The sequence below is a fragment of the Dermochelys coriacea genome, chromosome 21, assembly GCF_009764565.3.
Source record: "Dermochelys coriacea isolate rDerCor1 chromosome 21, rDerCor1.pri.v4, whole genome shotgun sequence".
Taxonomy (NCBI): domain Eukaryota; kingdom Metazoa; phylum Chordata; order Testudines; family Dermochelyidae; genus Dermochelys; species Dermochelys coriacea.
The window spans coordinates 11,487,126-11,503,443 of record NC_050088.1 but is presented as its reverse complement, the minus strand read 5'-3'; the positions used below and the strand labels follow the sequence as shown (position 1 = coordinate 11,503,443).

Below are 16,318 nucleotides of genomic sequence, written 5' to 3'. Positions count from 1 at the left end.
GCATCCTATCAGGTGGTGATGGCTTGCAAGCATCCTGCCCCCCTAGCTTCAAGGGGAGTGTCTCCTTGGAACCCTGAAAAGAGAGAGATGGCCGTTGAAAGGGAAGGACAGGAGAGAAGCACTGTCTCCCACTTGGACCAGGCTAATGCTGAGTTCATTTCCTCAGGCAGGTGAAAGCCTAGGATGGTGGGATGTGTGGGCATTCCTCCTAGCACTCATGGGAGTGGGGAGTAGAAAACAGTGCCTGATTTTGCAGAGGTGCTGAGCATTGCAGCTTCCGTTAACTTCCACTGGAGTTGTGGATGCACGGCACCTCTGAAAATCAACCCCCTTGTTTTTAATTTTAAAAGGCTCAAGGTGGTTCAGATTGTTAAACTGTCTTAAAACTGTTCCAGAAGCACATCCGCTTCAGTTTGCCAAATAACAATCCTTTAGCCTTGTCTTCCCTTCATCCCAGGAAGGCAAGTACATGCAGGCAGTGATTCAATATGGGAAGATTGTGTCCTGGTTAGAGATGGAGTATGGCTTATCAGAAAGGGAATCTAAAGAAGCGGAATCCTTCTTGCTGGCAGCCTTCCTCAACTTGGCCATGTGCTACCTGAAGCTGCGGGAGTACATCAAAGCTGTTGAGTGCTGCGATAAGGTAAAGGTACACCTGGCTAGAATTGGCTGTTTTTCTGTCCACTACCTCTCCTGTCTTTCTCCTCTTCCCTTACACTGAATTTCTCTACGTTCCAGAGGCAACTTCCAAACTTCAGTGTAAGTTTAGTCTCCTCTCTGGTGGGCTGAGACCTGAAACTTAAGGTTTTCTGAATGTTACTTTTTTGGAGGGGTAGAGCAGTAGCACATTTTTTATAAAGTTACGCAGAGAGTGGTCTTGGACATATTACAACTCAAACAAAATTAAAAGCAGCATAGAACAAAATTAGGGCTGGCATCAAACAAGAATCTTCTCAATTAAAATGTGAATTAAGAGCAATTTTGGCTTCTCAAATATTCAGAAGTTGATTAGTGTTTAATTCCCAAACAACCTCAGTCCAAATAAATGCACTTTGTATTTGTCTTATTTATAATGTGCCAGCCTTCGTATGTTTAGGATGACCAGACTATCCTTGTAATCAGGAAAACAAGCAATTGAAACATTCTGTGGACTTGCAGTATTAATAACCTTATAGATTAACAAATGTACTTCAAAATCCCAGTGCTGGGATTAAATAAGATTACTCTTGTATGTATTCTGCTCTTGAAACAGTATTCTGCTGCTAGTCATTTAACAGCGAAAGTTGAAAATGTCAGAAAATAGTTATAGTAATCCATCCCTTCGTACAACATGCATACAAATCAACCTATTCATATCACAGTGCCTATATCTTCTGGAAGGGTGCGAAGTAGAGCCAAACAAGTCTGTCTTACTGAGCCTGGCTCTGTCTAGCAATGTTGTTACAGATCATTAAACTGAAGTTTTGTTAAAAGATGAAAAATGCTAGCTGAGTGTTGTGTTACTCTTGCTGTACCTGTTACAATGTGTACTGTTCTAATGTACTTTTTCATCATGGCACTTGGACAGTATAGACTTGTTTTTGTAGAATCTCAGTATTTCTTGTGTGGTGTTTGTGCTTTATGGATGGAGAAGTTAAAGTAACTTGAAACCAATCTGTTAAGTTTCAGGAACATACAAGCATCTGAACCAGGTCAATTTCAGATATTTGATTATTTCTCTTACTTAACCACAAATACTTCTAAAAATTGCTTAAAAATAAATTGCTGCATGGTCTAGACGTGGTGATCTCTTGATCTGTGCTGCACATCTTGTTAACCCTAGTGAGGGAATTATGTGCACTTGTCCAGGGGAGTTTTGGTCCCAAAAATTTTAGAGACACAATTTCATTTTTACTAAGATCCTTTGTAATGCTGGTATAATTTTATTTTGAACAGTGTCTTTCATGCAAACTTGGTTAAAATAAAATGCTTTACCTGGTACAGATTGGCTGGATGGTGAAAAGCATTTCAGATGAGGATATGTGGTCCACCCAATCTCAAAATTTAGGTGTTCAAAATTTAGCCCTTTTGGTCTTTTAAAAAAAGAGTGTTTGTCTGAAACTTGGAGCCAGAGGTTATGACTTTTAGGTTCAGATCCTGCAGCTGGATCCATGTGGATAGACCCCAATGACTTCAGTGGGGTTCTATCCACGCACAGCTAATTTGAATCTAGCCCCTAGGTGCTGGCCTGTGCATCAGTGACATTCTTCAGCATACCAACAGCCTTTTGGAATGTCAACACTGTCAGCGGACATGTAAGCATATTGGGTCTGTAGGCAGCAATAAAGGAGTTTGTGTAAACTAGAAGCTAGGGTGTAGAAAGTTTTTGTCTTGTGCTAAGTTTTTAACTTAAACTTAACTTAGCTTAAACTTTGTCTAAGTTTTGTCTTAGACTTTGGTGGTTAGGACTCTTGCAAACTTGATTTGTAGTATAAGTTAGTCATTTGAACTGGAAAAAACTGAAATTTAAACTTTAAATATCAGCTTCTGCGTGTAATCATGAGTCATGGTACATTTGTTCAACAAAGCCTTTTTTAAATGAGTCTTGCATTCTTTCCATGTACTAATAATGCAGTTACTCACAATTACCAATGGGCCAAATTCTGCCTTCGGTAGGCATAGGTAGGTAGGGGTGTGGGTGTGGGTGTATGCAAGATAAAAATCTTGTCATAGGGAATTCTATTAGAGATACACAACTAAGTGTAAATCAACTGAAGATAATTTTTAAAAAGAGAAAGTAATACAGCTGCCTCTAGAAGGTGCTTAACACAGTGAAACAAACTTGTGAAAAAACAAAGATGCTGCTAAGGATTAAACTTTAGTGGGTTCTGAGAGTGTCACTTTAATGTTGTCCGTATGTGCTCCTCTAGGCTTGGGTTTGGTACTTAACCATGAATTCTTGCATTTTGTGGGTTTGTCTCCCACTGACTGTATTACTTTTTCGGGGGAGAGGGAGGTCCAATTATAATATTAATCAACTGCAGTATAATTATATGGATTTTCAACCAATACCGGAGGCCAGTGCCATTTTGTGTAGGGCAAGTTAGGAGCACTGTAGAGAGTTCAAGCCTTTCCTGCCATTCCAATTTCATCATGCTTCATGAAGCTTTAAAACTTGCAGTGCCTCTGAAAGAGATACACATTCACATTAGCAGAGGGTTTAGGAACCAGCATTGCACAGGACTCCAGAGCAAGGAGTGCTCAGGTGACTGCATGACCTCAACGTTATTGAGGTGTCTTACAGCAATGTCTCATTTTAGGGGGGTTAGGTTTTGAGTTGTGGTGGAAGTATTTATCCCTTTAATCTGATCTTAGTTGGAGTAACTTCAGTGAATTCAGTGGAGTTACACTGGTGTGAGATCAGAATCAAGCACTACATCTTACCAAAGAGTAGCGTGCGACCTGGCTTTCCTTTTTTGTGCAACCTAACAGATAGCTAGGTAATGGAATTCTTCTTTGTGCCTTTTGGTGGCAGACTGTTCTGCACAAAAATACCCAATGACACCTGTGGCCATGTACATCTTTCATAAATTGTGCCTGGTGCATATTTGCTAAAGTCATTCCCTCCAGCATAGTCCTTGCCTGTGTTAACTGGAGTACAGTAAAGGGAAACCCCAGGGTAACTAGCAAAGTTTAAGATGGCACCCAGCATTAATGTGGAAATATGTGTTCGCAGGCATTAGGACTGGATCAAGTCAACGAGAAGGGGTTGTATAGGAGAGGTGAAGCCAGACTACTAATGAATGAATTTGAATTGGCGAAATGTGACTTTCAAAAAGTACTGGAAGTAAACCCGCAGAACAAAGCTGCTAAGTCCCAGATCACAGTCTGCCAGAAGAAGATGAAGGAGCACAATGAGCGTGACCGGAGGATATATGCCAACATGTTCAAGAAGTTTGCAGAGAGAGATGCAAAGGTTTGTATTGTGTTGACACTTGGAGCACATCCGTTATGACTTGATAGCTGACTCAAGTTAAATGGACTTTGATGGAGAAAGGGACCAGATTAACAGAACTGCAGATTGTATTCTTCTAACAGAAGATAAGTCTATGGAAAGAGAGTCTTTGTATTTCTTGATGGTCCATTCTTGGTCTCTCTCTACAGCTGAGGCTGATATCACAGGTATCAGTTGTTGTTAAGGGTATTTGCAATGTGAACCTTTCACAACTGGGAATGGGATTGGGACCAAGACTTAATTTTATGATTTCCATCTAGCAGCTGTTTGGTGGCATGCTCCTGGTCACTGCTGACCTCTGCTGGATTGAAGATGTCATTCAGTTCTATTGCTAGGCCTGAAATGTCTGATAGGAGTTGGTAGTGAAAATCCACTGGATATCAAGCATGTGTCTTGCAAAATAAGACCCCATTCCCTCTATCTATAATGTAGATGTCTCTCTCTTGCAACAACAGGCTGTGAAGTCGCCTAAACAAACACAGTACTCCTAGCAGGAGCTATGAAACGCATGAGCTGTGAAACCAATTTGTATAAATCCTTTACAGCCTTACCTTCAGAACTAGTGCTTGATAAAGAAAGAAAGAAAGAACCCTGCCAAATAATTAACTCTGCCAGACATTGCTATGTAAGGATCAGTTAATACTTGGGGCTATTAACTGTGACACAAAGAGGAAGTGAACTTAGCCAGTTGACTTGCTCTCTCAGGAATAATGCTCTTCTGCTTCTATAGTGTTGGCCTGAGGTATTGAGCATTGGCTATAACACCATCCATAACTCCACATAGTCTATCCTGGGGGTTTTACCTTGTTTCCTTCTTCTACTCCCCCATGTCCCAAACATCCACTTTGATAACAGTCCTCAGTGATGGGACCAAATGTCTATAGAGGAGGGGTGAATGATGCAACATCCTGTTCCTGTGAATTAGTTGAGGAAGTGCTAAGAGGTGAATCCAGTACCCTCTATAATGTACCTAATCTCGCTTAGCCAAGAGGAGTGGAGTGTAATCTGCATATGATGTACTAACTCCTTTAGCCAAGAAAGTACACGTTCCCAGTCTGTGTACGCTGTATGACTACCACTGCTACGCCATTGGCAACCTGCGATTAGGAAGAGATTTACTTTACCATGTGTTTGTAGGGATTGTCTGTCCTCACTAAAGCATGTGAGGACACTTGGATTCCCTTTGTCTTGACTACTGCTTGTGTCTCAACTAACCGTGCATGGTTTACTTGCTGTTGTGCAGGAGGCCAGCAAAGCTGTGGGAGAGAACGAGGCGGAGAAAGCAACATGTGAAAAGGGGCTAAAAACTCCAGTGGCTGAAGGCAAAGTCTGAGGGGCACATCCGATGGAAGAGAAGGTGGAAAGTTGATCCTTATGAACTTGGCCTGCGCCAAAACAGGTTTCTGCGGAACTCAGGACTCCACAGTGTTTATTGTAAAGCTTGTTACAGTTTGTGTGATCGTGGAAGCAAAATGCCTAACCCGCAGCTTCACAAACAAAAATGTTTAAACAGCTCTTCTGCTGTGAGCATGGTCAGCAACGGAGCAGAAGCAAAGGGAAGGTGGGACCACTCCAAGTGGAACAAATTTTTTTAAAAAAGAAAGGGGGAATGACAAAAAAAAAAAACACAAAACTTGGCACTAAGAGGGTTTACTGAGATGGCTCAAGTCCTGTTTATTTCAGCTCATGTCAATTTTCCATACAATGTCCAGGGTCCTCTGAAATGAGTTAGAATGTAGGAGCTATCAGTTGTACAATTCAGTATTGCATTTGGTTGTACTGTAATAGCACGACACGGGCCTATGATGTTGTTTAAAAAAAAAATTGACTCAAGTGCTACCAAGTCAAGGTATCATGCTGTACCTACTAGAACAAAGTGAAAAGTAGTGAGCCATGGTTTGTGTACCGCAGTGTTATGGACTTGAAAGCCAGAAGCAGAGAGGTTATCTTCTCCTGTAATTTCTTTCTTCTCTCTCACTCCAGCATAGACTTCAAATAGGTTTCTGTAGCACAGGGGACTAACGATCTAGCTCTTCTGGTTACGTTCAGTGGTGATGAGCTCTTGGGGGTTGGTTTCTGTCTGGAGGTTTCTTGGACACATTTCTGGGGATGTTACAATGTGGTGACAGGAACCGGCATTAAAGTACTGCATTTCATCATTACTTTCCCATTTCCTTTTCGGAAACTGTTACAATGGCACTCCTGCTAGTGCTGCTTCAGTTAGGTTTTTCATCACTTCCATTAGAACTCCTCTCTCTTCTTAGGGATTTATAATTTGGCTTTTAAAAAGTGTTTCATTCTGGCAGTTAATTTATTTACGTTAAAAAAAAATGTTGCACCACGTTTTAATGTTGGTGGTGTGCAAAAGATTGTTTTCAGAAGCTGCTGTTTTCAGATGCTTAATTTACAACCTGCTGCTTTAATTTTTTTAAAATGGCGTTTACAGCTTATTAGGGGGTTGTGCAAAAAAAAAAAAAAGGCAGATGAAATATTGTGGTTCAAAACGGTTATTTGGTCGCTTACTGCACATACGTGGTACCAGGAATCATAGCTTGCCAATGTATGGCTTTTATCCAGCACTCACTGGTGTTTTGGTAAGAGCTGTATTTGTTTATTAATAACCTACAAAACACAGAAATACATTGCGAATTACAGATCTGACTGGGAATACACATTCTCAACATACGCTATTATGGCTCCTTTGAAACCTAGTACATATTTCTACCTTAAAGGAACACTGTCACTACCTTTTTAAAACCGCTTTTAAATTTTTATTTACTCTCCTTTGTTTGTAATACCCCCTTTTTGAAGCTTGAAAATAAAACTTCTTTTCCTATCAGTTTTATTCTCCATTTAGCAAATACAGGATTTTATTTTGCTCTTTTTCCTTAATGCTGCAGAAACCAGCAGGCTCTCTCTCTTCACTTCTCAGTCTCTCAGCCTTGTATTGTGACATGGGGAATGTGCATGGTTGATGATGGAACCAACTTGAAAATCTGCGTGACCCTAGTGATGAAGTCCATTCATTATATAAAGGCACATGCTAATGCTGCCCTGGTGTACCCATGCAAAGGTACCATTGACTTTCATTGGCAGTTATGTACTTGAGGGCAGAATTTAGCCTCTGCTGTGGGCATAGTAGAGGGAGTTGGTTGCATTTAGTTGTATTTCAGTGTGATCCCATGAAAACGGAAAGCAGGTTTAAAAAAATAACTTGGTAATGGATTTAAACAATGTTAAATATATTTAGAACTTAAAGCCCAATCCCCACTTTATAAACATTTTAAAGTAGTCTGAATTTTTGTCCTGAACAGGAGAGCAGTGCCCCTTGAATGAATCAATTGATATGCTAGAGGGTCCATCGGGAGGAAAGACTCAAATTCTTTACTTACATTTGCCATTTTTTATTACGACTGTATTTTAAAATACATAAATAAACCACCTGGAGCCATGAAGCAGGACATTTAAATAATGGGAAGAACTTAACTTCAACCCACAAACCAGGGAAGATTAAAATCTGTCCTTGTCTTCTTTAAACCTTGCAGGGATTTGAGTGAATGTTCCATCTACTGTATGGTAGCTCCACAGTGAAATAGATTCAATATAAAAAGAAAAGGAGTACTTGTGGCACCTTAGAGACTAACAAATTTATTAGAGCATAAGCTTTCGTGAGCTACAGCTCACTTCATCGGATGCATATATATAGTATTTGAGTCTGAACACTGAATGTCCTGCCTCTTGTGTCAATTTAGTCAGACCTTGTCATCTCATTTGAATGTATTTTTGGGAGGCTTTAATCATCAGTTTGCATGATTTTTGGACAGCAAAGGTGATCTGACTCAGTGGATGGGTGAGCAGTTTGGTGCTTGGAAAGCTTTCCTTTCCACTGTAAAAGGACTTCTGCTTCTACAGGGATCTGCAAACTAACTTCTAAAATTCATGCGTGCATTAAGTTTTTTGTTGTGTTTTGTGGATGTTGTAGGGTGTATGAAAGGGGCCAGGCTGGCAGACTAGAGCCTTTGTTAGACAGGGCAGACAATGGGTGTCAGGAGCTGGTATGGCTAAACGAGTGCCGAATGCAGTGTAGCTGCAAGAGATGGGAAAGACAAACCATGTTTGGCTGAATGTAGATTTTTGTCCTTGTCTGCATGTGCAATGTGCATATGCAACTGACCTCAGTTTGCCTGTTGCACCACAGGAAAGGTTTCTAGTGTAGACAGGGCTTTGGAGACAAACTTTCTATGCAGCCAGGCAAGTGGTCCCTCCCCTCCCCACAATGCAGTCTTTCCAGTATGCCTAACACCAACCTGGCGATAAAGGTACCATCTTTAAGAGTGAGCAGGGAGGTAAGACTTCTTGCCTGTTCAGTACTGAATCTTGGATGAGACCAGTGTGCTTAAGTGACCATTTGTGATCTGGACTGGATGGACTGATTTCCTTGAGGGCCAAACAGTTATCTGTTACATATGTGCAGTTATCTGTTACATATGTGTTACATAATAAAGATGAGGCACATTTCAACTTGGGACAGAGATGGAAGGTGCTGTATCTTATTGCCATGGCCCTGGGACACCCAGCCCTAAATGCCACACTTGTGTGTTCATACACATCACCAGTAGTTGGTTAAGGGGGCTAGAGAGACATCTTAGATGTCTGTATACGAATGCAAGAAGTATGGGGGAATCAACAGGAAGATGTGCTTGTGAATAATCACAATGATGACAACTGGCACAATTATGACAATCATCACAGACTTGGTGGGATAATTCACATGACTGGAATATCTGTACAGAAGGGACAGGCAGGGGGAAAAGTGCTTTGGATAGCAAAGGTGGACACTAGGGGAGCAGTTTATGACAGAGGATTGGGCAAGTGGATTGAGTAAGAGGCTCCGTTACCCTATAAAGGGAATTTAGATGAGAATGGGGAGGATCTTGTGCATATTACAGAAGTGATTGAAATCATGTGACCTGAGTCACCTTCATTCTTAACCAACTACTGGTGATGTGTATGAACTAGCTAGAGAGTACCTGGCAAGATTTAGCACCTGTTCATAGCTCTCGCTCTCTCTCTCTTCGCCACAGTGCTCTTGAGGTGAGCATAGAAGGGGGAGGGGGTAGTGTGCTCACTGTAAAAGCGGATCGATTCCCAGCAGGCAAGCATATCTAGATCAGCCCCTTAGCTGCACGGTATCTTTCCTTATTTACTTCTGTAAGTGGACTGGTTCTCTCCTGCATGTCTTTGTGGAGGAGGAGGGGTTGCTAAGAAACCAGCAGCTGGATGACAACAGGATGGAACTAGAAAGTGATCTTGAAGCCCAGTGTCCCTCCTGTGAACCCTTTGTTCCACTCCTGACATGGCTTAGGAAGAGGGAGCCCCGTATTGCATCTGGTCATTTGAGCAGGGAGGGAGAGCGCCTAAGGGCAGAAATTTCTAACTACCCCAGCTAATCAGCTTGGGCCCTGGATGTTTCCTGGGTATCATGGCTATCGCTTGCGTAAAAGCAGATCTGATTATCACTTACAATATGATCAATCTTTGTTTTAAAGCTAGGATATAACATTTCTCTTTCTCCCTCCCCCCCCCACAACCCTGCAGGCCACCAGGGTAGAGACTATGCCAAGCCTGCTGCCAAGGAGTGTTTTCTTGTGTGTTGTTTACTGTTCAGATGTTCTATCTGGCACCTAAACACTTCTGCCTGTGGAGGTTGGATTCTTGACACTGGCCACCCACAATCTGCTAAACAGTCTTCTGAGTGTCTGCTGTGTAACGTTGCTGACTGCAATCTTGTCAGTTATTGCAAGCTAAATAGGGTTGGGCTTGGTCTGTATGTGGATGGGAGATCGGCAGGGTACACCTTGGTGGTTCAGGTGGTGGCATTGGTTATTCAGCAAACTGCTCTCTTCCCTTGGACTGCTGAATCATAAACACACCCACCCCTCCTATGGCTGGGGACGCTGCGCTTCTAGAGGTGCAAACTTACGGATGATACAGTAAGTTTCTTGGCTTTAATGAATGTGGCCGATTTTAAATCTCACCGCACCTTTTTGAAGAAAAGGAGGTCTGAGCACCAGCGTCCTGGCTAAATTTCTACTTGCCTACGGAGAGCTGCCCCAGTGTTCATCATGAATGGTTTCAGAGGTTCTCTGGGCCCTATTCAGAGATGGTTGTGTTACCAGGAAGGGGCAGGATCATGGAGGTGTCGTCATACAGCCTGGCAGCTACCTACCAGCAAAGCTACGAAACTATATAGGAGAGGAAATGACAAAAAATCCTGTATTGAACTGAAACTGCAGAGGGGAATTTAAAGGGGCCAGAAACTGGAATTCAGACAGGATCTGTTAGCTGACTGTAAGGCTGCCCTCACTGACTCGAGAGCGTGACTGCCACCATCAGGGCAAACTGTTAGAACCAGGGCACAAACCCCAAACTGGTGGTGAGTCCTACATTTGGAGTTCACAAACCACTTATCAAGTGTAAATCCTCATGAACTATAACAGCCTGAACCTGGAGTCACAGACAGTCCCCTTGGGTACTCTGATCTCGCCACCCAGGTGAGTGCACTTTTGTGATTGGATATAGACCCTTCCACCAAGGATCACAGCACTATTCAGGTTAGTCCCCGTCCTAAAGGACTAGTCAGTTACCCTAGGTCAGTCACACCTTTGATCTCTCACCAAAGACAATGCTTGTAGCCAATCTTACAATAAACTATATACAGAATGATGAATGGGAAAAGGAAATTTAGAGAATTATTTACAAGGTTAAGGCAGGTAAATGTAAAGAGACAAATGAGTTCCAATCTTAAGTTTCAAAAGATCATAGAAGCTTCTATGATCTGCAAGCTCTGTGTGTTTGTTAGGGCTAACCCAGGCTAAGCAGCTGAGGATCTTTTGCTTATGCCTAGAAAAGCCTTGCCCCATGGAATCCAAGCAGCATAGCAATAATCAGTTCCCTTTTTTAAGAGGTTTTATACCCTGAGTTGCAAAGCTCAGCTGATTGGGGGAGGGGGATCCACTTGCCTGACTCACCTTCAGGGGAGGAGGGCAGAACAACCCAGCCTTTTGTCCTCTTATTGATATGTAAGGAAATGCCAGTTCCACAGGCTACAGATGCTCTCAGTGAGATTAAAGCATGCAGCAATTCACATGCATTCAATAAAGTCTAAACACATTCTTAGAAGGCTAATACCTATTTGAATGATGGTAACATGCAGGTGAGCCAGACTGATTCCAGCAACGTCCTTTTCAGTGCTCAGTTGAGACGTGAGGATTTCGGTATATCCTGGAACCTGGCCTGCCAGTGTCCCATTCACATCCTGTCTCATGAAAAACGCCATGTGATCTTTAATGATTACACATGTGATTGGGACTATCTCCAAAAGATGCGACTTCCACCAGTACGGTGCCACCTGGCACATTAGTTCGGTCCAGACTCAGAGGGGAGGCTGCTAACTCCATGAGACCTTCCACCGAAGTATTGACAACTACACTTATCCCAGTTTAGCTGAGAGTTGACAAACTCCTAAAAGCTTCCCAACTGGCCAAATTCTGCTCTTCAAAACCAATCAGCTGGATTGGATGTCTTTAGCATGAACAAGGTGCAGTAAGCGATCTTGTTAGTGTTATTTCTTATATACGACATAAGAAATGCTTTGTGCAGAGGCTATCCATGCCCTTCACCAAATACAAACCAAGCTTCACAAGATGTAGAGGTACGGGTGTGTGTGCTGCTTCATCTATAAATGGGGGCCAAGGAGGCACAGAGAGGCTGAGTGAATTAACACAACGAGCCTTAAATAGAACTGGGACAAAAAAACCCAGACCTCCTATTTCCAGTCTTTCAACTACTGACTTGGATTCCCTCCTCTACGATAACCACAGGTGATGGATCAGTTTGACCCAGCACTTGAAAATACAGGTCAAAGCACTGGCTTGTCACCATTGTACATGACATGGTTCCTACCTCAGTGTCAAAGCACCTAAGAAGCACTTTGATGCATGCTATGCTTTGTAAAACTCACCAAGCCAGGTGTGGGGGGGAGAGGAGTGTTTGTGTGTCAAGCGAGAACATCTCATAATGTGACTTCTTGCTTAATTATAGCAAAACTTTTCCTATAGTGGCAGTCCATTCCTACGTTGCAAACAGTTTCTTAGAAGTGTATACGTAATGACTGTAAAAAATAAGATCAGAAGTGAAACTGAACCCACGAGAGGCAGTGCATGCATGGTTGGGTTTTACTTGTGGTTGTCTGTTTTCACTAAGCGTTCGGGTAATGAAAAATGAGTGTGTTGCTTTGCTGACCTCATGTAACTCGAGCACTGGTCTGTGTTTAACTGACCATTTTGCGAGGTGCTGAGACAGTCGGGTGAAGGCCTGTTGGCTATTTTATTAAGTATAGCTGCCATTGGGGTGAAAAGGTACAACAGTAAAGGAGCCCAGTGTTTTGAGAGCTGTGTACAGCATCACCCACTGCTGAAATGCAGCTGCTGCCTCTGGGGTGGACGGTCTAATGATGCACAGCAACACTACACAGCAGTTTTAAAACAAGATGCGAAGGAGAGAGTTAGGCACAATGTAGTTATGCACGTGACTGGAATTCGATCAGGATGCCTGGGCTAACTCCCTTACCCTTGTGCAAAATAGGATGGGTGTCTAATGGCCATGGCTGCTTAGCAATTTTGGTTTGATATGCCCTGTTGGAGGAGATACCATCAGCAGCACATCACTCTACTGCCATGCTGGGCAGTTGGCTTAGGACTGGCTCAAAAGGGAGAGCACCCCCTGATTTGTTAGCCTTCCTGCAATGCCCACCTTTATTGGCTTCTGGGGAAGAGGTGGGTTGGAGGGACTGAACATGGGGGAGCTGGGGTAGTTTTCTGTGCTCTGGCAGAGGGCTGTGGAGAGGTGAGGCGTGGAGGAAGGATTCTGGTGGCAAGGAAGCGAGTGTTGGAAAAAGGATTTGAAGGAGTGGGAGAATGTTGTAGGTGAAGGAGCCGCTGGCTTGGAAGCTGTAAGCTGTGATTGCCAAATGCCAGACACAGTGAATCACTTGCTAAGAATAATGCATTAGCCTGGTCAAAGAATAACAAGAGCAATTGCTTTGGAGAGGGTGTTTGATGAGGAGGGAAAGGGCTTACACACCGCCGTCCTCCCTAGCCTCAGCCCATCACACGGGTCCCCTTTCCTCTTCGAAACCACGGCATTCAAATAGATAAATGGTATTGTGATGCCACCTAGTGGCACAAGATGCAGCTGGTTAGGAAATAAGACCCAGCAGAACACACCATGAGCATTAAGTAGGATAGTTGCTGTAGGTAGGTCAGAGTTGTACTAACCTGAGGGTCAGAGTTCAGCTCTAGGCGCTGGGTTCGAGGGGGGATCATGGCCCATTCTTGGAAGCAGTGCTGCTGCATAGCTCAACTCCAGCAGAGCCGAGAAGACTTCAAGAGCCTCATGGTATGCGTTGTGCGGTCTCGGTGCTTCCTGTCTTTGCCACCTTGCTGTTACCTGCGCTTCGTTAATAAATCATCAGTGCCTTAGCAGCCAATGGCTTTAGCATCTCCTGAGCTCTAGACCTCCGGGATTTTACCAAGTGTTGCTTGTAGCAATGCGGGCTCAGGGGAGCATTCCTCTCCCAACAGGAATATTCTTCCTCCAAGATTGTTTTGTTCTGTTGAACTGTTCACATTCTGCCCCAACATGTAGGGATTCGGACTGGAACTTCAGTGATTAGTACACAGGGCACCATTCAACTCTGAATTACACCAGGATAGATCAGAAGCAACTCCACTGAAATATGACTGTACCAAGGGAGTAGCTGATCCCACTCCTACAGCTCCAGTTCGGTGACAATGCTTCTGTCGCCTTGAGAAGTAGGAATGGGGCCAGAAACTTGCCTCTTAGGCTAAACAGATGGGGAAAGACAGTGGCTAAGTCCCAAATTGTCCTCCAGGCTACAGGATCCTGGAAGGTAAAATGGAGAAAAGAAACCAAAATCTGGAGGGTGAAGCCACTGCAGGAGTTGAGATGAGAAATGACTCAGGGAGGAGTTCATGGTTTGCTAGTGGAAATGATACGAAAGTTTCCTATTCTAACTCATTTAAATGAATGAAACCAACACAATTTAACAGCAGAACAGCTCAGGATACATTAGACTTGAACCAGTAGCTGCGATTTCCTTACTCTGGTCCTTGCCATAATAGGGGAAGAGTTTATCTCCAGTGGACAGACATTTTGACTCCTACCACCTGTAAACAAGGCCTTGGTCTTCATATTCACAGTCAGAAAACTCTAGGGCGCTCAACTCTTGACGTCAGCAGACAGCCCTGAGAGATGATGCACGGCCTGCTGAATGAAAAATAGCTCATCGGTGCTGACAATGAAGCTGAATACAAGAGATTAAGTGCAATGATGTGATATCTTGCGTCCCTGCGGCGTTCGGGCTAACCTAAGGAATTTTGGAGCTTTCCCCATAGCATTTCTTGATAAATGTTTTTTGTTCTCAGTAGGTGTCTGTTGCATTATGCAGACCGTCAAGTGGTCACAAGACCATGACTCTGACTCTGACCCTGACTCCCAATCAGATGCATGTGGCTGGAGCCCTGTTGATTTTGCTGGAGCTCTGTGCAGGCACAAGGGACAGGATCATGGCCTGACTTTCCATTACCACCAACTGAAGGCTGCACATGCTATAGATTTCATCTTTGTCTCTTTCCATCCCATTTCTCTGTAAGTTTATACCATCTCTCACTCGCATTGTGGTGGCTTTGTGACTCAACAGTGACAATGGGAAAGTCAAAAATACCTCTGATCTGTCCTGACAGCTGAGTCGCATCAGATTTAAAAACCAAAACCTCTGTCACCTCAACAGGTAAAAAAAGACCCAATGACCCTCCTCAGTCAGGCAGAGATGTGATTGCTTGCATAATGTGCAAGTGAAGTAACTTCAAAGAGAATGTCAGATGCTATGGAGTTGCACTCCTGTAAATACATAGATGGATCAGATAGTACAGCCAGCTGCTAGCAACTAGCCTGTCTGTTCTTCAGGGTTCCCGGTAATGCCGTTACACAGGAAAGAGGGGAGAAAGTTCTGTCTTCCATCAGTGCACCGAATGGTTGTATCATTTCCTGGGATCCATTCACCTCCCTGGGTAGAGAGGGATGGAATCCTGTTGACTGTCCTGTCATCCGTGTTCACGCTGATGGAGGGCAGGCACTGGTACTGCCTCCTCCTGGAGGTTCCAGGCCTGGAAAGAGCCCCGTTTGTGTAAGCCGGGGCTCATCGTACGGGTGCTCTGGCTACATGCCCTCTGTGCCCAGCACCCATCCAGTTTCTGGGCTGCTCTGGCTAGCTCTGAGCCCCAGGGTGTGGCTGGCAGGGCCGAATTAGCCTTAGGCCCCTCATAACCTTAATGGGAGGGAAGTCATCAAACATTTCTCTCCAGATACTTCCTCCCACGTAGTGGAGTGCTCGTCTGTATGAGGATGAACACTGCAACATGCTCCATCCTGCTCACCTCTTTCAGCCTTGTGCTTCTACCCGCAGCTCTCCACATGGCAGAGTGCAAAGCCAAGCCCTGCAGGTGTTTCCTCCGAGCTATGGACTCTACACCACAGACCCTGTCTCACTCTGGGAGGCAGCCAGCTTTTATTATGTAAAAGAAAACCACTCGGGTGTAAAATCCACTAAGTAGAGGAAGTAGTAGTGGGGAAATTCCATGGGAGGGTGGTTGTATTTTAGGCTGTCTTGCTCTGAAAGCTGCCTCCCCATGTTGCACTGGCTAAGGACAATGAATTACTGTTTTCACGGTGAACCCAAATAATATTTGTGGGATGATACCCAGTTTGTGTCGTTAAACTGCAGTGATTCACCACATCAGGCCATTCTGTCATCAAGCTCTGCCACAGTGAGAATCATAGAATAGAATCGTAGGACTGGAAGGGACCTTGAGAGGTCATTTGGTCCGGTTCCCTGCACTCATGGCAGGGCTAAGTATTATCTATTCTAGATGTGTGATCAGCAGCTCTGACGTGCGTTTTTTTTAAGCATGAGTTCTGTGTGTACCAGCCCTCCCCACTGTATTTTCCACTGAATGCATCCAATGAAGTGAGCTGTAGCTCACTAAAGCTTATGCTCAAATAAATTTGTTAGTCTCTAAGGTGCCACAAGTCCTCCTTTTCTTTTTGTAAGAAAAAGGTAACAGATAGAAGTGACACACATCTTTAGATGGCTGCCCAGTCATAATATTTAGCACTTCTGTACTCTGTTAGTTCTTCAGAATCACTGTACAAACATTAAACAAACTTAATCTAAAGCCTTTC

The 16,318-nt window shown here is 43.7% G+C and overlaps 1 protein-coding gene across 19 annotated transcripts in view; it reads left to right on the top strand.

Moving 5' to 3' along the window:
• FKBP5 (FKBP prolyl isomerase 5) overlaps positions 1 to 6,833 on the top strand; it is a 56,075-nt gene extending 49,242 nt beyond the window's left edge. For 10 of the 19 annotated variants that reach the window (XM_043500271.1, XM_043500272.1, XM_043500275.1 and 7 more), the window contains 3 exons: positions 458 to 643; positions 3,716 to 3,955; positions 5,241 to 6,833. In XM_043500271.1, the coding sequence (XP_043356206.1) occupies positions 458 to 643; positions 3,716 to 3,955; positions 5,241 to 5,327 (513 nt within the window). In that variant the 3' untranslated portion in view covers positions 5,328 to 6,833. Of the gene's footprint in view, positions 1 to 457; positions 644 to 3,715; positions 3,956 to 5,237 lie in introns of all 19 variants that reach the window. The other 9 variants (XM_038379762.2, XM_038379758.2, XM_043500263.1 and 6 more) reach the window with 1 other exon arrangement.
• Positions 6,834 to 16,318: the final 9,485 nt, after the last annotated feature.